The sequence below is a fragment of the Branchiostoma lanceolatum genome, chromosome 6 (genome assembly GCF_035083965.1).
Source record: "Branchiostoma lanceolatum isolate klBraLanc5 chromosome 6, klBraLanc5.hap2, whole genome shotgun sequence".
In the NCBI taxonomy this organism is placed as follows: domain Eukaryota; kingdom Metazoa; phylum Chordata; class Leptocardii; order Amphioxiformes; family Branchiostomatidae; genus Branchiostoma; species Branchiostoma lanceolatum.
Genome location: NC_089727.1, coordinates 10,566,362 through 10,588,856, shown reverse-complemented (window position 1 = coordinate 10,588,856; position 22,495 = coordinate 10,566,362). Strand labels below are relative to the sequence as shown.

The 22,495-nt window shown below is 43.7% G+C and overlaps 1 protein-coding gene across 2 annotated transcripts in view; it reads left to right on the top strand.

Moving 5' to 3' along the window:
* LOC136436526 (solute carrier organic anion transporter family member 4A1-like) overlaps positions 1-21,952 on the top strand; it is a 61,648-nt gene extending 39,696 nt beyond the window's left edge. For both annotated transcript variants that reach the window (XM_066430550.1, XM_066430551.1), the window contains 10 exons: positions 16,181-16,323; positions 17,084-17,180; positions 17,456-17,577; positions 18,023-18,217; positions 18,606-18,707; positions 19,269-19,458; positions 20,047-20,170; positions 20,453-20,649; positions 20,909-20,973; positions 21,399-21,952. In XM_066430550.1, the coding sequence (XP_066286647.1) occupies positions 16,181-16,323; positions 17,084-17,180; positions 17,456-17,577; positions 18,023-18,217; positions 18,606-18,707; positions 19,269-19,458; positions 20,047-20,170; positions 20,453-20,649; positions 20,909-20,973; positions 21,399-21,655 (1,492 nt within the window). In that variant the 3' untranslated portion in view covers positions 21,656-21,952. The remainder of the gene's footprint in view (positions 1-16,180; positions 16,324-17,083; positions 17,181-17,455; positions 17,578-18,022; positions 18,218-18,605; positions 18,708-19,268; positions 19,459-20,046; positions 20,171-20,452; positions 20,650-20,908; positions 20,974-21,398) is intronic.
* Positions 21,953-22,495: the final 543 nt, after the last annotated feature.

Genomic DNA, 22,495 nt, shown 5'->3' with positions numbered 1-22,495 from the left:
AAAGTTTCAATCTAGAGCAAAATTTCAACTTTCTAATCGGCGGAACCCCTACGAATCCGAGCTTGTTTGCCAAAGTGACCTCTGACCCCTTCTCCACCTGATAATCACACAAAAACAGCAAACTTTGCAGGCCTACAGACACACAAACATGGATGAAAGTCTGATTTTTCAACTTAATAAGAAGGTAAAAACCCTTACCTGTAAAATCCAGCTACAAATATCAACATATCCTGGAAAAAAGCCCCTTTACAGCTACCTTTACCAAGGGTACCAAACCTATTTCCATGGGCTAAAAGTTGACCTTCTGCGCCTGCGCCAATTACCGGTCTGTCCCCTGTTAGGCCCCACAGGTTCAAGATTGACAAATTTCAATCACTTCACATAGTGCGGAGAAGAGTTGTCAAGCACCAGACCAAGTTTGGAAGATCTCTGACCTGGAATGGTCCCCTGGGAATACTTTGGAGACAGGTGTCAGAGTGCTTTCCTCAGAGCTGTTTCAGTGGTCTGAGGCAAATGAAAGGTCTCATATTATTTAGAGAAAAGTGACAGTAACAGAAGAAAAAGTTAAAAGCTGCTAACCCTGGCATTAGGAGATTACTCTTCCACACTTAAACCATCTAAAGTTGTATTCAAAAGCTGCCAGGATAGACTTGAAGCATTCAATGACACCGCACACTGCACTGTCACTAAAGGACATAAAATCTCTTATAAAAGGCCAAAAATCACTAAATGGAAGAATTTGTAAATAAACCTGACTCAAATGAGTCAGCCCTGACTCAACTGAGTTAGGTGAGGGCTAACTCTTGGATACCAAGCCAATTTCTGGGGAAATATAAGCCCAATGGCTCACCCCCTCCCCCCCCCCCCCGTGCACTCACAGTATTGCACTCTCATTACATGCTTCAAAGTCAAACCCAAAGCTTTTAGATACAACTTGAGGTGCCTAACGGATTGGGAGCAGTCTCTTTATGCCAGGTCTGAGCACCTTTTGGCATTTTCCCCTCTATATGTCACTTTTTGCTCAATGATATGGGGCCTTACCTTAGCCTCAGAATACAGCTATGGCCCTCCTGACACCTGTCTCAAAAAGTACTCCCAGGGGACCATTCCCAGGGGAATGTCTCGGGACATTTTTGAAACTCGCGGTCTTGCCCGACAACCTCCCTCCCCACATCACGCGAAGTGATTAACGGCTGTCAATCTTGAAGCATGAAACCTCGGCCAAATGCTGTAGGCCACAGAACAGTAATTAAGCTTCCTATCTTAATATATGGCAATCATGTAAGAAAGAAGCTGTCAAAAGTCACCTACCAGAGTTTTAGTCCATGAAAAACATGCATTGGCAGGGCTGTCAGGCCCCCAAAGTTTCAATCTAGAGCAAAATTTCAACTTTCTAATCGGCGGAACCCCTACGAATCCGAGCTTGTTTGCCAAAGTTGACCTCTGACCCCCTTCTCCACCTGATAATCACACAAAAACAGCAAACTTTGCAGGCCTACAGACACCACAAACATGGATGAAAGTCTGATTTTTCAACTTAATAAGAAGGTAAAAACCCTTACCTGTAAAATCCAGCTACAAAATATACATATCCTGGAAAAAAGCCCCTTTACAGCTACCTTTACCAAGGGTACCAAACCTATTTCCATGGGCTAAAAGTTGACCTTCTGCGCCTGCGCCAATTACCGGTCTGTCCCCTGTTAGGCCCCACAGGTTCAAGATTGACAAATTTCAATCACTTCACATAGTGCGGAGAAGAGTTGTCAAGCACCAGACCAAGTTTGGAAGATCTCTGACCTGGAATGGTCCCCTGGGAATACTTTGGGAGACAGGTGTCAGAGTGCTTTCCTCAGAGCTGTTTCAGTGGTCTGAGGCAAATGAAAGGTCTCATATTATTTAGAGAAAAGTGACAGTAACAGAAGAAAAAGTTAAAAGCTGCTAACCCTGGCATTAGGAGATTACTCTTCCACACTTAAACCATCTAAAGTTGTATTCAAAAGCTGCCAGGATAGACTTTGAAGCATTCAATGACACCGCACACTGCACTGTCACTAAAGGACATAAAATCTCTTATAAAAGGCCAAAAATCACTAAAATGGAAGAATTTGTAAATAAACCTGACTCAAATGAGTCAGCCCTGACTCAACTGAGTTAGGTGAGGGCTAACTCTTGGATACCAAGCCAATTTCTGGGGAAATATAAGCCCCAATGGCTCACCTGACCCCCCCCCCCCCCGTGCACTCACAGTATTGCACTCTCATTACATGCTTCAAAGTCAAACCCAAAGCTTTTAGATACAACTTGAGGTGCCTAAACGGATTGGGAGCAGTCTCTTTATGCCAGGTTGAGCACCTTTTGGCATTTTCCCCTCTATATGTCACTTTTTGCTCAATGATATGGGGCCTTACCTTAGCCTCAGAATACAGCTATGGCCCTCCTGACACCTGTCTCAAAAAGTACTCCCAGGGGACCATTCCCAGGGGAATGGTCTCCGGGACATTTTTGAAACTCGCGGTCTTGCCCGACAACTCCTCCCCACATCACGCGAAGTGATTAACGGCTGTCAATCTTGAAGCATGAAACCTCGGCCAAATGCTGTAGGCCACAGAACAGTAATTAAGCTTCCTATCTTAATATATGGCAATCATGTAAGAAAGAAGCTGTCAAAAGTCACCTACCAGAGTTTTAGTCCATGAAAAACATGCATTGGCAGGGCTGTCAGGCCCCCAAAGTTTCAATCTAGAGCAAAATTTCAACTTTCTAATCGGCGGAACCCCTACGAATCCGAGCTTGTTTGCCAAAGTTGACCTCTGACCCCCTTCTCCACCTGATAATCACACAAAAACAGCAAACTTTGCAGGCCTACAGACACCACAAACATGGATGAAAGTCTGATTTTTCAACTTAATAAGAAGGTAAAAACCCTTACCTGTAAAATCCAGCTACAAAATATCAACATATCCTGGAAAAAAGCCCCTTTACAGCTACCTTTACCAAGGGTACCAAACCTATTTCCATGGGCTAAAAGTTGACCTTCTGCGCCTGCGCCAATTACCGGTCTGTCCCCTGTTAGGCCCCACAGGTTCAAGATTGACAAATTTCAATCACTTCACATAGTGCGGAGAAGAGTTGTCAAGCACCAGACCAAGTTTGGAAGATCTCTGACCTGGAATGGTCCCCTGGGAATACTTTGGGAGACAGGTGTCAGAGTGCTTTCCTCAGAGCTGTTTCAGTGGTCTGAGGCAAATGAAAGGTCTCATATTATTTAGAGAAAAGTGACAGTAACAGAAGAAAAAGTTAAAAGCTGCTAACCCTGGCATTAGGAGATTACTCTTCCACACTTAAACCATCTAAAGTTGTATTCAAAAGCTGCCAGGATAGACTTTGAAGCATTCAATGACACCGCACACTGCACTGTCACTAAAGGACATAAAATCTCTTATAAAAGGCCAAAAATCACTAAAATGGAAGAATTTGTAAATAAACCTGACTCAAATGAGTCAGCCCTGACTCAACTGAGTTAGGTGAGGGCTAACTCTTGGATACCAAGCCAATTTCTGGGGAAATATAAGCCCCAATGGCTCACCTGACCCCCCCCCCCCCCCCGTGCACTCACAGTATTGCACTCTCATTACATGCTTCAAAGTCAAACCCAAAGCTTTTAGATACAACTTGAGGTGCCTAAACGGATTGGGAGCAGTCTCTTTATGCCAGGTTGAGCACCTTTTGGCATTTTCCCCTCTATATGTCACTTTTTGCTCAATGATATGGGGCCTTACCTTAGCCTCAGAATACAGCTATGGCCCTCCTGACACCTGTCTCAAAAAGTACTCCCAGGGGACCATTCCCAGGGGAATGGTCTCCGGGACATTTTTGAAACTCGCGGTCTTGCCCGACAACTCCTCCCCACATCACGCGAAGTGATTAACGGCTGTCAATCTTGAAGCATGAAACCTCGGCCAAATGCTGTATAGGCCCCACAGGTTCAAGATTGACAAATTTCAATCACTTCACATAGTGCGGAGAAGAGTTGTCAAGCACCAGACCAAGTTTGGAAGATCTCTGACCTGGAATGGTCCCCTGGGAATACTTTGGGAGACAGGTGTCAGAGTGCTTTCCTCAGAGCTGTTTCAGTGGTCTGAGGCAAATGAAAGGTCTCATATTATTTAGAGAAAAGTGACAGTAACAGAAGAAAAAGTTAAAAGCTGCTAACCCTGGCATTAGGAGATTACTCTTCCACACTTAAACCATCTAAAGTTGTATTCAAAAGCTGCCAGGATAGACTTTGAAGCATTCAATGACACCGCACACTGCACTGTCACTAAAGGACATAAAATCTCTTATAAAAGGCCAAAAATCACTAAAATGGAAGAATTTGTAAATAAACCTGACTCAAATGAGTCAGCCCTGACTCAACTGAGTTAGGTGAGGGCTAACTCTTGGATACCAAGCCAATTTCTGGGGAAATATAAGCCCCAATGGCTCACCTGACCCCCCCCCCCCCCCGTGCACTCACAGTATTGCACTCTCATTACATGCTTCAAAGTCAAACCCAAAGCTTTTAGATACAACTTGAGGTGCCTAAACGGATTGGGAGCAGTCTCTTTATGCCAGGTTGAGCACCTTTTGGCATTTTCCCCTCTATATGTCACTTTTTGCTCAATGATATGGGGCCTTACCTTAGCCTCAGAATACAGCTATGGCCCTCCTGACACCTGTCTCAAAAAGTACTCCCAGGGGACCATTCCCAGGGGAATGGTCTCCGGGACATTTTTGAAACTCGCGGTCTTGCCCGACAACTCCTCCCCACATCACGCGAAGTGATTAACGGCTGTCAATCTTGAAGCATGAAACCTCGGCCAAATGCTGTAGGCCACAGAACAGTAATTAAGCTTCCTATCTTAATATATGGCAATCATGTAAGAAAGAAGCTGTCAAAAGTCACCTACCAGAGTTTTAGTCCATGAAAAACATGCATTGGCAGGGCTGTCAGGCCCCCAAAGTTTCAATCTAGAGCAAAATTTCAACTTTCTAATCGGCGGAACCCCTACGAATCCGAGCTTGTTTGCCAAAGTTGACCTCTGACCCCCTTCTCCACCTGATAATCACACAAAAACAGCAAACTTTGCAGGCCTACAGACACCACAAACATGGATGAAAGTCTGATTTTTCAACTTAATAAGAAGGTAAAAACCCTTACCTGTAAAATCCAGCTACAAAATATCAACATATCCTGGAAAAAAGCCCCTTTACAGCTACCTTTACCAAGGGTACCAAACCTATTTCCATGGGCTAAAAGTTGACCTTCTGCGCCTGCGCCAATTACCGGTCTGTCCCCTGTTAGGCCCCACAGGTTCAAGATTGACAAATTTCAATCACTTCACATAGTGCGGAGAAGAGTTGTCAAGCACCAGACCAAGTTTGGAAGATCTCTGACCTGGAATGGTCCCCTGGGAATACTTTGGGAGACAGGTGTCAGAGTGCTTTCCTCAGAGCTGTTTCAGTGGTCTGAGGCAAATGAAAGGTCTCATATTATTTAGAGAAAAGTGACAGTAACAGAAGAAAAAGTTAAAAGCTGCTAACCCTGGCATTAGGAGATTACTCTTCCACACTTAAACCATCTAAAGTTGTATTCAAAAGCTGCCAGGATAGACTTTGAAGCATTCAATGACACCGCACACTGCACTGTCACTAAAGGACATAAAATCTCTTATAAAAGGCCAAAAATCACTAAAATGGAAGAATTTGTAAATAAACCTGACTCAAATGAGTCAGCCCTGACTCAACTGAGTTAGGTGAGGGCTAACTCTTGGATACCAAGCCAATTTCTGGGGAAATATAAGCCCCAATGGCTCACCTGACCCCCCCCCCCCCCCCCCGTGCACTCACAGTATTGCACTCTCATTACATGCTTCAAAGTCAAACCCAAAGCTTTTAGATACAACTTGAGGTGCCTAAACGGATTGGGAGCAGTCTCTTTATGCCAGGTTGAGCACCTTTTGGCATTTTCCCCTCTATATGTCACTTTTTGCTCAATGATATGGGGCCTTACCTTAGCCTCAGAATACAGCTATGGCCCTCCTGACACCTGTCTCAAAAAGTACTCCCAGGGGACCATTCCCAGGGGAATGGTCTCCGGGACATTTTTGAAACTCGCGGTCTTGCCCGACAACTCCTCCCCACATCACGCGAAGTGATTAACGGCTGTCAATCTTGAAGCATGAAACCTCGGCCAAATGCTGTAGGCCACAGAACAGTAATTAAGCTTCCTATCTTAATATATGGCAATCATGTAAGAAAGAAGCTGTCAAAAGTCACCTACCAGAGTTTTAGTCCATGAAAAACATGCATTGGCAGGGCTGTCAGGCCCCCAAAGTTTCAATCTAGAGCAAAATTTCAACTTTCTAATCGGCGGAACCCCTACGAATCCGAGCTTGTTTGCCAAAGTTGACCTCTGACCCCCTTCTCCACCTGATAATCACACAAAAACAGCAAACTTTGCAGGCCTACAGACACCACAAACATGGATGAAAGTCTGATTTTTCAACTTAATAAGAAGGTAAAAACCCTTACCTGTAAAATCCAGCTACAAAATATCAACATATCCTGGAAAAAAGCCCCTTTACAGCTACCTTTACCAAGGGTACCAAACCTATTTCCATGGGCTAAAAGTTGACCTTCTGCGCCTGCGCCAATTACCGGTCTGTCCCCTGTTAGGCCCCACAGGTTCAAGATTGACAAATTTCAATCACTTCACATAGTGCGGAGAAGAGTTGTCAAGCACCAGACCAAGTTTGGAAGATCTCTGACCTGGAATGGTCCCCTGGGAATACTTTGGGAGACAGGTGTCAGAGTGCTTTCCTCAGAGCTGTTTCAGTGGTCTGAGGCAAATGAAAGGTCTCATATTATTTAGAGAAAAGTGACAGTAACAGAAGAAAAAGTTAAAAGCTGCTAACCCTGGCATTAGGAGATTACTCTTCCACACTTAAACCATCTAAAGTTGTATTCAAAAGCTGCCAGGATAGACTTTGAAGCATTCAATGACACCGCACACTGCACTGTCACTAAAGGACATAAAATCTCTTATAAAAGGCCAAAAATCACTAAAATGGAAGAATTTGTAAATAAACCTGACTCAAATGAGTCAGCCCTGACTCAACTGAGTTAGGTGAGGGCTAACTCTTGGATACCAAGCCAATTTCTGGGGAAATATAAGCCCCAATGGCTCACCTGACCCCCCCCCCCCCCGTGCACTCACAGTATTGCACTCTCATTACATGCTTCAAAGTCAAACCCAAAGCTTTTAGATACAACTTGAGGTGCCTAAACGGATTGGGAGCAGTCTCTTTATGCCAGGTTGAGCACCTTTTGGCATTTTCCCCTCTATATGTCACTTTTTGCTCAATGATATGGGGCCTTACCTTAGCCTCAGAATACAGCTATGGCCCTCCTGACACCTGTCTCAAAAAGTACTCCCAGGGGACCATTCCCAGGGGAATGGTCTCCGGGACATTTTTGAAACTCGCGGTCTTGCCCGACAACTCCTCCCCACATCACGCGAAGTGATTAACGGCTGTCAATCTTGAAGCATGAAACCTCGGCCAAATGCTGTAGGCCCCACAGGTTCAAGATTGACAAATTTCAATCACTTCACATAGTGCGGAGAAGAGTTGTCAAGCACCAGACCAAGTTTGGAAGATCTCTGACCTGGAATGGTCCCCTGGGAATACTTTGGGAGACAGGTGTCAGAGTGCTTTCCTCAGAGCTGTTTCAGTGGTCTGAGGCAAATGAAAGGTCTCATATTATTTAGAGAAAAGTGACAGTAACAGAAGAAAAAGTTAAAAGCTGCTAACCCTGGCATTAGGAGATTACTCTTCCACACTTAAACCATCTAAAGTTGTATTCAAAAGCTGCCAGGATAGACTTTGAAGCATTCAATGACACCGCACACTGCACTGTCACTAAAGGACATAAAATCTCTTATAAAAGGCCAAAAATCACTAAAATGGAAGAATTTGTAAATAAACCTGACTCAAATGAGTCAGCCCTGACTCAACTGAGTTAGGTGAGGGCTAACTCTTGGATACCAAGCCAATTTCTGGGGAAATATAAGCCCCAATGGCTCACCTGACCCCCCCCCCCCCCCGTGCACTCACAGTATTGCACTCTCATTACATGCTTCAAAGTCAAACCCAAAGCTTTTAGATACAACTTGAGGTGCCTAAACGGATTGGGAGCAGTCTCTTTATGCCAGGTTGAGCACCTTTTGGCATTTTCCCCTCTATATGTCACTTTTTGCTCAATGATATGGGGCCTTACCTTAGCCTCAGAATACAGCTATGGCCCTCCTGACACCTGTCTCAAAAAGTACTCCCAGGGGACCATTCCCAGGGGAATGGTCTCCGGGACATTTTTGAAACTCGCGGTCTTGCCCGACAACTCCTCCCCACATCACGCGAAGTGATTAACGGCTGTCAATCTTGAAGCATGAAACCTCGGCCAAATGCTGTAGGCCACAGAACAGTAATTAAGCTTCCTATCTTAATATATGGCAATCATGTAAGAAAGAAGCTGTCAAAAGTCACCTACCAGAGTTTTAGTCCATGAAAAACATGCATTGGCAGGGCTGTCAGGCCCCCAAAGTTTCAATCTAGAGCAAAATTTCAACTTTCTAATCGGCGGAACCCCTACGAATCCGAGCTTGTTTGCCAAAGTTGACCTCTGACCCCCTTCTCCACCTGATAATCACACAAAAACAGCAAACTTTGCAGGCCTACAGACACCACAAACATGGATGAAAGTCTGATTTTTCAACTTAATAAGAAGGTAAAAACCCTTACCTGTAAAATCCAGCTACAAAATATCAACATATCCTGGAAAAAAGCCCCTTTACAGCTACCTTTACCAAGGGTACCAAACCTATTTCCATGGGCTAAAAGTTGACCTTCTGCGCCTGCGCCAATTACCGGTCTGTCCCCTGTTAGGCCCCACAGGTTCAAGATTGACAAATTTCAATCACTTCACATAGTGCGGAGAAGAGTTGTCAAGCACCAGACCAAGTTTGGAAGATCTCTGACCTGGAATGGTCCCCTGGGAATACTTTGGGAGACAGGTGTCAGAGTGCTTTCCTCAGAGCTGTTTCAGTGGTCTGAGGCAAATGAAAGGTCTCATATTATTTAGAGAAAAGTGACAGTAACAGAAGAAAAAGTTAAAAGCTGCTAACCCTGGCATTAGGAGATTACTCTTCCACACTTAAACCATCTAAAGTTGTATTCAAAAGCTGCCAGGATAGACTTTGAAGCATTCAATGACACCGCACACTGCACTGTCACTAAAGGACATAAAATCTCTTATAAAAGGCCAAAAATCACTAAAATGGAAGAATTTGTAAATAAACCTGACTCAAATGAGTCAGCCCTGACTCAACTGAGTTAGGTGAGGGCTAACTCTTGGATACCAAGCCAATTTCTGGGGAAATATAAGCCCCAATGGCTCACCTGACCCCCCCCCCCCCCCGTGCACTCACAGTATTGCACTCTCATTACATGCTTCAAAGTCAAACCCAAAGCTTTTAGATACAACTTGAGGTGCCTAAACGGATTGGAGCAGTCTCTTTATGCCAGGTTGAGCACCTTTTGGCATTTTCCCCTCTATATGTCACTTTTTGCTCAATGATATGGGGCCTTACCTTAGCCTCAGAATACAGCTATGGCCCTCCTGACACCTGTCTCAAAAAGTACTCCCAGGGGACCATTCCCAGGGGAATGGTCTCCGGGACATTTTTGAAACTCGCGGTCTTGCCCGACAACTCCTCCCCACATCACGCGAAGTGATTAACGGCTGTCAATCTTGAAGCATGAAACCTCGGCCAAATGCTGTAGGCCACAGAACAGTAATTAAGCTTCCTATCTTAATATATGGCAATCATGTAAGAAAGAAGCTGTCAAAAGTCACCTACCAGAGTTTTAGTCCATGAAAAACATGCATTGGCAGGGCTGTCAGGCCCCCAAAGTTTCAATCTAGAGCAAAATTTCAACTTTCTAATCGGCGGAACCCCTACGAATCCGAGCTTGTTTGCCAAAGTTGACCTCTGACCCCCTTCTCCACCTGATAATCACACAAAAACAGCAAACTTTGCAGGCCTACAGACACCACAAACATGGATGAAAGTCTGATTTTTCAACTTAATAAGAAGGTAAAAACCCTTACCTGTAAAATCCAGCTACAAAATATCAACATATCCTGGAAAAAAGCCCCTTTACAGCTACCTTTACCAAGGGTACCAAACCTATTTCCATGGGCTAAAAGTTGACCTTCTGCGCCTGCGCCAATTACCGGTCTGTCCCCTGTTAGGCCCCACAGGTTCAAGATTGACAAATTTCAATCACTTCACATAGTGCGGAGAAGAGTTGTCAAGCACCAGACCAAGTTTGGAAGATCTCTGACCTGGAATGGTCCCCTGGGAATACTTTGGGAGACAGGTGTCAGAGTGCTTTCCTCAGAGCTGTTTCAGTGGTCTGAGGCAAATGAAAGGTCTCATATTATTTAGAGAAAAGTGACAGTAACAGAAGAAAAAGTTAAAAGCTGCTAACCCTGGCATTAGGAGATTACTCTTCCACACTTAAACCATCTAAAGTTGTATTCAAAAGCTGCCAGGATAGACTTTGAAGCATTCAATGACACCGCACACTGCACTGTCACTAAAGGACATAAAATCTCTTATAAAAGGCCAAAAATCACTAAAATGGAAGAATTTGTAAATAAACCTGACTCAAATGAGTCAGCCCTGACTCAACTGAGTTAGGTGAGGGCTAACTCTTGGATACCAAGCCAATTTCTGGGGAAATATAAGCCCCAATGGCTCACCTGACCCCCCCCCCCCCCCGTGCACTCACAGTATTGCACTCTCATTACATGCTTCAAAGTCAAACCCAAAGCTTTTAGATACAACTTGAGGTGCCTAAACGGATTGGGAGCAGTCTCTTTATGCCAGGTTGAGCACCTTTTGGCATTTTCCCCTCTATATGTCACTTTTTGCTCAATGATATGGGGCCTTACCTTAGCCTCAGAATACAGCTATGGCCCTCCTGACACCTGTCTCAAAAAGTACTCCCAGGGGACCATTCCCAGGGGAATGGTCTCCGGGACATTTTTGAAACTCGCGGTCTTGCCCGACAACTCCTCCCCACATCACGCGAAGTGATTAACGGCTGTCAATCTTGAAGCATGAAACCTCGGCCAAATGCTGTAGGCCACAGAACAGTAATTAAGCTTCCTATCTTAATATATGGCAATCATGTAAGAAAGAAGCTGTCAAAAGTCACCTACCAGAGTTTTAGTCCATGAAAAACATGCATTGGCAGGGCTGTCAGGCCCCCAAAGTTTCAATCTAGAGCAAAATTTCAACTTTCTAATCGGCGGAACCCCTACGAATCCGAGCTTGTTTGCCAAAGTTGACCTCTGACCCCCTTCTCCACCTGATAATCACACAAAAACAGCAAACTTTGCAGGCCTACAGACACCACAAACATGGATGAAAGTCTGATTTTTCAACTTAATAAGAAGGTAAAAACCCTTACCTGTAAAATCCAGCTACAAAATATCAACATATCCTGGAAAAAAGCCCCTTTACAGCTACCTTTACCAAGGGTACCAAACCTATTTCCATGGGCTAAAAGTTGACCTTCTGCGCCTGCGCCAATTACCGGTCTGTCCCCTGTTAGGCCCCACAGGTTCAAGATTGACAAATTTCAATCACTTCACATAGTGCGGAGAAGAGTTGTCAAGCACCAGACCAAGTTTGGAAGATCTCTGACCTGGAATGGTCCCCTGGGAATACTTTGGGAGACAGGTGTCAGAGTGCTTTCCTCAGAGCTGTTTCAGTGGTCTGAGGCAAATGAAAGGTCTCATATTATTTAGAGAAAAGTGACAGTAACAGAAGAAAAAGTTAAAAGCTGCTAACCCTGGCATTAGGAGATTACTCTTCCACACTTAAACCATCTAAAGTTGTATTCAAAAGCTGCCAGGATAGACTTTGAAGCATTCAATGACACCGCACACTGCACTGTCACTAAAGGACATAAAATCTCTTATAAAAGGCCAAAAATCACTAAAATGGAAGAATTTGTAAATAAACCTGACTCAAATGAGTCAGCCCTGACTCAACTGAGTTAGGTGAGGGCTAACTCTTGGATACCAAGCCAATTTCTGGGGAAATATAAGCCCCAATGGCTCACCTGACCCCCCCCCCCCCCCGTGCACTCACAGTATTGCACTCTCATTACATGCTTCAAAGTCAAACCCAAAGCTTTTAGATACAACTTGAGGTGCCTAAACGGATTGGGAGCAGTCTCTTTATGCCAGGTTGAGCACCTTTTGGCATTTTCCCCTCTATATGTCACTTTTTGCTCAATGATATGGGGCCTTACCTTAGCCTCAGAATACAGCTATGGCCCTCCTGACACCTGTCTCAAAAAGTACTCCCAGGGGACCATTCCCAGGGGAATGGTCTCCGGGACATTTTTGAAACTCGCGGTCTTGCCCGACAACTCCTCCCCACATCACGCGAAGTGATTAACGGCTGTCAATCTTGAAGCATGAAACCTCGGCCAAATGCTGTAGGCCACAGAACAGTAATTAAGCTTCCTATCTTAATATATGGCAATCATGTAAGAAAGAAGCTGTCAAAAGTCACCTACCAGAGTTTTAGTCCATGAAAAACATGCATTGGCAGGGCTGTCAGGCCCCCAAAGTTTCAATCTAGAGCAAAATTTCAACTTTCTAATCGGCGGAACCCCTACGAATCCGAGCTTGTTTGCCAAAGTTGACCTCTGACCCCCTTCTCCACCTGATAATCACACAAAAACAGCAAACTTTGCAGGCCTACAGACACCACAAACATGGATGAAAGTCTGATTTTTCAACTTAATAAGAAGGTAAAAACCCTTACCTGTAAAATCCAGCTACAAAATATCAACATATCCTGGAAAAAAGCCCCTTTACAGCTACCTTTACCAAGGGTACCAAACCTATTTCCATGGGCTAAAAGTTGACCTTCTGCGCCTGCGCCAATTACCGGTCTGTCCCCTCTACCAGACTAACCACGCCCGTTTTAGGGATGATATTTGCCAGGGGGGGTTTGGTCCCCATAGGGTAACATTTGCGGGGGAATTGTTAACCTTACCGTTGACTGACTTTACTGGCCAAATGTTTATCTTTTTGCCGAATTCATGCAGGAAGGCCTGGTGGGGGCTGAAACAAAAGCACCTTACTCTAGTTGATGATTTTTCTTGTTAGACAAAGCAAGTCTGGTCGAGCTAACAAAGGTCACGTCATAGCAAATGAATATTTGTTTATTATATTTCAAGCCTTGAATGAAATAAATGCGAGCATACTTTTACATTTCTCTTACGGTTTCTGTTACTAGTAGTCTGCTGCCAAACAGTTGATCACATCATATCAACAATAGACTTATGAATAATATTTCTATTATTCTTAAATTCATGCCCGTATAGGCTAATGGCAAGGGCAAACAAGAGTCTGAAGACCCCAAATCTCCATGAAATTTGTTTTTATGTATGGTGTTTTTTATTTGCCCAAGCTATTTGTTGTTGCTGCTGCTTGTTGTGTTTTATGTGCCATAGGTTGCTTGTGCCTTTTTTTAATATTATGTGTTCCACAAGTATGAAATTCCATTTATCTACCAATATGAAATTACAGTATTTTCTCATTGATTATGCAAATCAGATCTTCATTTGCATAACTTTATTTATCAATGCCCCTTTATTTCTCAGTTACATATTTTGCATTTCTGAATCGTCGTACCATTTAATGGAGTGGGTTAATAACATTTCTCCATTAATTATGTAAATTAGATTCAGGTTTGCATGATTACCATTTCATTATGTCAAGTAACACTTTAGCTATCCACATAATAGAAACAAGTTCACTGGTATATATGTGGTTTGACCACCAGCTGTCGGGCCCCTAGGGAATTTATGACCTACTTTTGAGCCCAACAGGTGCTCATAGCATGCCAGCTTTCATAGCATGCCTACAATGGACATATAGATTTTCCTCATTACTTACGCAAATTCAGTCTCCATTTGCATAATTTGCTCTATAGTGTGTACATCACTGCCCAACCTACCTGCGTACCAAATAACATGAAAATCTGTCGCTCCTTTCTTCAGTTATTCTCCTTAGAAGATTTTTACAAATACGCAATTGCAGTTCCAACGACACGTACCAGGGGGCCCAAAATCGACCTTGACCTTCCTCCTCCCAACACCAACCCACATACCAAATATCATTACAATCCATCTACACGTTCTACAGTTATGCTGTCTTTAAGCCTCCGGTGACACAAACATACACACACGCAAACGATTTTCCTCATTAATGCTTAGGTCACAATTGGAAAAAAGGGTCCTGCCGGGTAGTTCCCGGGCCGTTTTTGGCACTTCCGGGCGTGATTCCTACGTGGCCCCTTGGGGCACCCTGTGGCTACCGGGCTATTTTGGGGCCCGGCGGGGACCCGAGAAAAATTTAGTTCTGACTTAAATTCTACCCGGGCCCCGCGGACACAACGACGCCGTGACGTGTATTTTTTTTTCACAAGAACACCAATTGTTTTAGCATTTTTTATACTTATAGCAGAGACTGGGCTTTCGAGTTTAAATTTTCATTTACTATCACCCTCAAAGTGATGGTCTTTTTCTCTTGTATATTAGGAACATTTTGGACTTATTGATATCATAACTTTTATATTTACTACAGAAAATAAGGCAATTTGTAGTTCTGGAATCTGTTGGTAACTTGTTTGCTTCAAACTATGTACTTTACACATATCTTGGTTAGCCAGTTGTATCAGAGTCAACGTTTTTGTGGAAAAGGAATATGTTGGTGTTATCGCCAAAGATTATAGAATAAGGTATTGTTATGTTATGATACGGATCAAGTGCACAGACTAAATGTGTGTACTTCGTAAGACCGGGTCGCAAGTGTGTGACTTTACAGATCAGGTGAGCAGAACTAAGCGTGAACTTCGTATATCGTGTTTCTTTTTGAGCTCCAGTGCAGTTTTATATAAATTACCCCCAAGATATGACGAGTGCCCGCCAGGAGTCTGCCTGATGGCCGACCGTCGTTCGCGGGGCATTCGGCAGGGACCCTACAACTGCCCCACCTGGATGTGATAAGCACGCGGTACCCTGTCGGACCCTACAGGGGTCACTACAAGACACCGTCAGAGCAACTGACGGGTACCTGCCGGAGACCGACAATGAAGATTTTACAAAAATGCCACCGAGTACCTGGCGGAGCACCCCGAGACCCCTGCAGGGCAGCGTGAAGGAAACTTTTAATTGTGACCACGACAGCCGATGCCCCCCAGACGTCAGAGCCCGGCCGGGGCTACATCCCCGACGGGCACCGGCGCAATTGTGACCTAAGCATAAGCTAGGGTCACATTAAACTCACGTCGTACCTACGATGGGTTTTTTTTCGTCATGGCAGCGCCGTACGTTGTACGTTTGGGGAAAACCGGATGCAATAGTTAAGATATATAAAGTCGTGGTCACATAAAACGTAGGTACATCGTACGATGTTTTTTTTTAGTGTACCTAGGTCAATCGCAGGTAAATTGCGCGTAATATTAGCCATCACCGAGCGTCCTACGTCAAAAAATACAGCTAAAATGATTTTGAACATGTTCAAAATTTCATCCATCGTCGTATGAATTTTTGCAGCCCACAATTCAGGCTTTTGCCACGGGCCTTATTTTCTAATGATGAGTGACAAATTCATAGAGTTCAACCGTATTCTGACGGCTTAAGTTTTCCCTGATATTGCCAATGTTGATGCAAAGTGTAACCACCAGAACACGGTAGCAACCTGAAAACAACGAGCCCGTGGAAGAGCCTACTTCCAATGACCCACATATCATTACAATCCATCTACACGTTCTACAGTTATGCTGCCTTTAAGCATCCGGTGACACATACACACACAATCTGTCCACAAACACGCAAACACACACGCAAACATACTCAAAACAATATCCCCATGAAAAAGTCTTACTCACATTAACAGCATGCTTATTTGTCAGGTCTACACAACATACATTATTCATCCATTCATAATTTGTTTGTTTGTTTGTTTGTTTGTTTGTTTTATTCAGCACTGACCCAAGCCTGTCCAACTACATCTACGTGTTCATCTTGGCACAGCTGTTCCTGTGCGCGTGCGCAGGCTCCATTTACACACTGGGCGTGGCCTACCTGGACGAGAGTGTGGAGGTTCAGTACTCAGGACAGTACATCGGTGTGGAGGAGTTTGCCTTTTTATTGTTGTTCAACCGTAAAGCCCATGTGACACGTTTCCCATGTTTTATTACACGATCTGCTACGACGTTAGAATCTATTTGTGCAGTCACGAACACTACAGAAGGATCTTGCCGACCGAATTGAAAAACAAGGAACAAAAGTTTAAAATCATAGCCAAATCCTATTAATCCATCGAATACATACAAAACATGTTACCTATGTTTTAGATAATGTGCTATATGACGTTAAGAATCTAGAACAATCATGAATATCTTTCGTGTAAAGTCAGTTGTGCAGTCATGAACACTTCAGTAGGGTCTTGCACACCGAATTGAAAAGTAACGAACAAAGGTTTGAAACTCTTGTAAAATCATACCCAATTCTATCAATCAACCGTACAAAACATGTCGCCTATGTTTTAGACGGTCTGTCACGACGTTAAAATCTATAAATTATGGCTATCTTAGATTTTAAGTCAGTTGTACACTCATGAACACTTCAGACCGAATGGAAAGACGGTGAAACCGGAGACTGGCAGCATTGGAAGGTAGGCTTAGCCCGGGCCCAAATTTTGCCCCGGAGGATGGTAAGAGGGGACAGTTGGCTTGGGCCGAGCCCAAAGTTGCCCCCCCCCCCCCCAGGTTGGAAGAGAAATGCATAAACAGAATTGGCGAGAAAAGCACAATAATGAAATAAAACACGAAGTTCACAAAACTCCACATGCTGCCCAGACTGGACATTGTTCTTCTCTGTTGCAGCTCTCCTGTACGCCATGACAGCCGTGGGCCCCGGACTCGGCACTGTTGTCTGCGAGGGGATCCTTAACCTGTGGGTCGATTGGCCCAACAAGACCGGGTGAGTTGGTTTCAATATTCGAGGTTTTGAAGAAAAATAACTTTTAACACCTTTTAATATTTTTATCCAATATCGGCGAAGATTTCCATAGCACTCACATATATCATGATATGTAGGTCCTATTTTCAGTTTTCTTTCAAACAGAAATAATAATTATACGACTTTTGTAAAGAAATTAAGGAGGGTGTGAATTGACTACGTTGTCCAGTGATGGAACAGGGTAACTGAACATTAGATAAGACCTAACCATGACAAGTTGTGTGATGTAACTCCAGAGGTACTCTCCAGCCAAACGACTCCAACTGGCTGGGGAACTGGTGGCTGGGGTTCCCTATCATCGGGTGTCTTGGGATCGTGTCAGCACTGCCGCTATTCGGGTATCCCCGCAAGTTACCAGGTTTGTTTGTCAGATTGTTTGTTACTTTGCTCTTTCCTATTTGTTGAAATGTTCAACACTTACTCCATCATATAAGAGGCATTTCATGAAATTGTCGGCCGTCCCTATTGGCCTTTCGGAGTTTCACTCAATTTACTTATAAACTTGAACATGTACCAAGATAAAGGCGCTCGTCATATAAATGAAGCTTGTATGTTGTTTTATTGTTCAGTTTACTGATTTTCAAGGCATAATTGGTTGCATCCTCTCAATGTGCAGATGTGTAAAAACGGCTTGTTTGATTACCGAGGGAGAGAAGAACTTACAACTTTGGGATTTTGTTTGGAAAGTGGAATAGTGTCAATATCTTCTTTTTCAATGTGGGCGAAACTTTGAATGCTAATCCTTTGGGTGAAATCGTACTGTCTGAACAAAACGTTCGTTTCCGTTGCTGACATTTTCACAGCACGGGACTTTGAGCTCAGTGTCACGGAAACAGCCGAAGATGACGTCATTCGAATACACGAGTATAACGGAGATTTGCAGACCGAAAGCGAGTCGAAGGATGTCGCCACACGTCTGAAGATCGGTCTGAGGAAGTTACAGACGACGTTAGGAGTGCTCTTCAAGAATCCAACTTACATGTTTCTCATCTTTGCTGGTAAAACTTCGTATCCGTTTATCATCAGTTTTGACTTTTAATAGAAGAGAAAGATTGATAACATGGTTGGATGGAAATTATTATCGTAGTGGACTAGTGGTGTTCCGCCCCGTTCACACTGGGCTTCGCGTATCTGGATACAAAATGTACATTCGGATTCGAGGTAGATCCGGATATATCCAGTTGCGTTCATACCAGGGTTAGTCGAACCCGGATCTAGCTAATCCTGTCCAACATCAGATCCGGATCTAAAGTCAGACAAGTCAAAGGGTAGAATTGGTTAGAGTAGAGAAGAGTAGAGTAGAGTAGACGAGTAGAGTAGATTTAAAGGATTAAAAGGATTTTCTTTTTAAATATTACGCACAAACGACGTCCCCTTCCACCACAGGAGCCATAGATACCTTAGGGTACAGCGGCATTTTCACCTTCTCCCCCAAACTGTCCGAGTTGATGCTGGATGCGAACACGGTGAGGACGTCATGGTACTTCGGTAAGCCATTTCGTATTCCTTCTTTCCCAAAGAATTTGTAACATATTTGGGCTAACTTTACCTTGCATCGTCATCAATAATATAAAGTCACTCTGACACAGCTGGCTTGTTAACAGAAATGTTCTCGGGATTTTCCTAGTATTCCAGAATAAGTATAAGTACGCCGTCTCCTTCGAGAACCTCGCCCACACAGTCGTATACAATATACCTTGTGGAGGCTCTGCTAGACTGGGCTGAGGTTTCCACTATCATGTGCGCTGAAGTTTCCACTATTCCACTATAAACCAGCTGTCAGCCAATGAGAGAATCGGATTTACTAAAGAAAACATTTAGGCGATTCTCTGATTGACTGACAGCTGGCTAGGGGCCACGCCCACAAAAGTGGAAACCTCAGCCTGGTTTAGCTGAGCCTCCCTATGGTATATTTCTTCATCTTACGCTCAAGAGATAAGGCGCCACAACTGCTTTGATGTCCTTATCAAGTAAAGATAGTAAAGATTGCGACACTTCGGTATTTGCCTGGGTACTTCGAATGATAGCCGTTATGTCTTCCCAATGCAGGTCTCGCCATTGTTGTTGGAGACGCCAGCGGAGCCCTGTTTGGTGGCTGGATAACGAAGTTTTTCGGAGTGAACTGTAAGAAGATGTTGGCTGTGGTGGTGGCCCTGTCTCTCCTCTCGCAGCTAGGCAACCTGATTTTCCTCATGTACTGTGAGGACGCACCGAGAGTGATGCTCACACAGGCCGATAGGTACGGATGTATTCTTACCATAGCTCCGTATATTGTAGCATAGATCATCAATGGATAGATTTAAAGAATATCTCTCTTGAGTGGTGTATATATAAAATCTGATTGATTAAATATTCTGATGATACTATTACATACTATAGTAGTAAGTTTGTTTGGATGACAAATGATGTAACTGATCTATGACATATTTATCATTTGTAGGAAATGCATCTGCAAATGCATGATTTGTTGGAAATGTGGTCGTCGTATAGAATACCTGAAACAGATCTATCATACTTTTATAAACTAGTCTTCGTTGACCTACCCCCTTGCTGAAGTTATTCATGGATAATGAAATATTTTTACACGAACCGTCGATAAGACCAAACATCCATAACCATCTTTACACACGTTATCATCTTGCCTAAGGCTGTTGACAGGATGATCCTGTCAACAGTAAAAAAAAATACACTGCTGTCAGGATAGCAATAGAAAAAATGGCACTGCTGACAGGATGCAGATTTTTCCACTGCTGACAGGATCACCCTGTCAGTAGCCACCTGTTGCGATGATGTCATAAACGTCTGTTCACTCTGTTGTGATCCTCAGCATGAACTGCACGTTTGGCTGCCTGTGTGACGCCACCCTGTACGACCCGGTTTGTGGCAGCAATGGTGTGGAGTATTTCTCCGCATGTCACGCTGGATGTACCCAGTACAGCGCCTCAAATCTGGTAGGTACAGGATAAAAAATGGGTTCGGCGGTTTCATACCTTTGTGAATTATTTACAGTTTTTCGTATGTCTTGTTTGATCATAGTTCATCGATTGTGCAAGTAACATTGCATGCGTCCATTGGTCACTTGCAGGAAATACCCTTTGACCTCCAAGTCGACCTTTACATCCTGCCAGTCTCTGGTGTTACGATCTCCCCCTTCACATCCTGTCACTCTGTTGTACCACATTTGCATAATCTATACATGGTCATCAAACCTGACATTATAATTCCTTCCTCAGACCTACTCCAGCTGTGGCTGTATCACTGAGTATTGGGTGAGCAAAAACGTCACTTCCGGTTTCACGTCATCTGCCCAGACGGGCACCTGTTCACGCAACTGCTTCCCCTGGGTCATGCCCCTGTACTTCACCATCGTCACCCTTCTGGGCTTCGTCGCCTTGGCAACCATCCCTATATACATCCAAGTGACCTTGAGGTACGGAATTACTTTCATTCAAGGGTCAGACGAATGTGAAGCCCTTTAACTATTCCTCGTCTTTTCTACTTTCAGTGTACAAAAATGCAGCACTTCAGATTGTAACGTTGGCTCAATATCTGAGAAGACCCATACCTTAAGCACGTGAAATAACTCATCAAACTCTTTGTAATTGCAAGAAAAGAAAGTTGGACTTTATTTCTGTCTTTTGGTGTTAGTAATCATGAAAAAAATATTTGTGTCCTTGTCATATCTGTAGAATTGTTCCTGGTCAATTAAGATCCTTCGCACTTGGAATTCAATTGGCAATCACTAAACTACTCGGTAAGTAAATTCTCAGTATTTAGAATATCTGTTTATTTGATATAGACCTAATCTATTCAGTGTCAAGCATTTCAAACATGCGAGAGATGACACCCTTGGAATGTTTAAAACTTGACAACATGGTATAAGAACTTTGCCATCTGTTGCATACATATGTGTTAATGCAGAATATAATGATATGAAGCAATTTAACACCATGTAACTCTTATGATATAACCACCAACAGCTGTCTTCCTGTACAGTAGGTGAAAACTCTGAAGCGAGAGACAATTATCATGCTGTTATACTGAATATCTCAATGAAGATATCTAAAAGTCCCCGAATTTACGACTATTCTTTTACACCCTTGTATTTCTTAATCTGTATTTTCAATATTTCTATTCAGATGACCCATTACTTAGTCCAATCCTTATACACAATCTCAGGTTTGATCCCGGGGTCTCTCATCTTCGGTCAGGTCATTGATCTGTCCTGCATTCAATGGGAGGACAAGTGTGGAACTAGGGGGTCTTGCCTGACGTACGACAATCGTAAGGTCGGTCTGAACGTGTTCGCCGTAGCTGCAGTAGTCGGGGCGGTCGCCATGTTTCTCTACTTCATGGCGTATTGGACCTACAAGAACCCCAAGGACGTAAGAGATCGAGATGAAGAGGATGCTGGGAACGGAAACTTCACGAAATGAAGCTGGTACATTCAAAACACTTTAGCAGCCCTGTCAACTGGAGGCTGTGACCACGCGGCGGGCAAACATCTAACCGATCGCTCAACGAATTACATACATAAAGAACGATATTTCCACGTTTTGCATATTTTCTTGTCCTTTGAAAATACATTTACATCGTTCATCGTATTCCAATTATTCCGCATTGATCGCTGTAATGATACGTTGCCTTTGAAAAGGGAATTCTGTGTGACTATTTTGAATTATCTTGTCGTGTGTGTACTTAATTAAATGTATATATCTGTATGGAAACAGTAATCTGAATTCTACTGATGGTACCAATTGTAGGATCGTTTCCATGGTTTGACAGCTAGCTTTTAAAGCAACCCACATGAGTATGAGTACACTTTACTAGTATATATTGGATTTCTGAATCGTATACTCTCCAAGCAGAGGTTCGGCTCCGGCCGGTCCGGACATAAAACGGACAGAACAGGAAACGTCTATAAACACGTCAGAATCCATAACAATTACCAGAGTTATCAACCCACTGGAGGACATTGCCGAGGGGCTCAAGGGGCAGCAACGGCAATCTAGCGTTTATTAGTTAGTTCGTTTGGACCCGTATGGTACCTAGTGGCACACAGGACTGCTGTTTCAGTAGCAGGGTATATACTTTTACAGGGAGACCGGGGGTGTTAGCCCTTCATTGGACGTGCATACAGGAACCCCATTTTCATGATTTTCACGATCGAGATGCCCTTCCTAGGACCAGTGTCTCCCAGTTACGAACTAACGCAGCACTACCAGTTATCGTGCGCTACCAATTATTGTCAACTTTGGGTCATGCATACTTGTCAT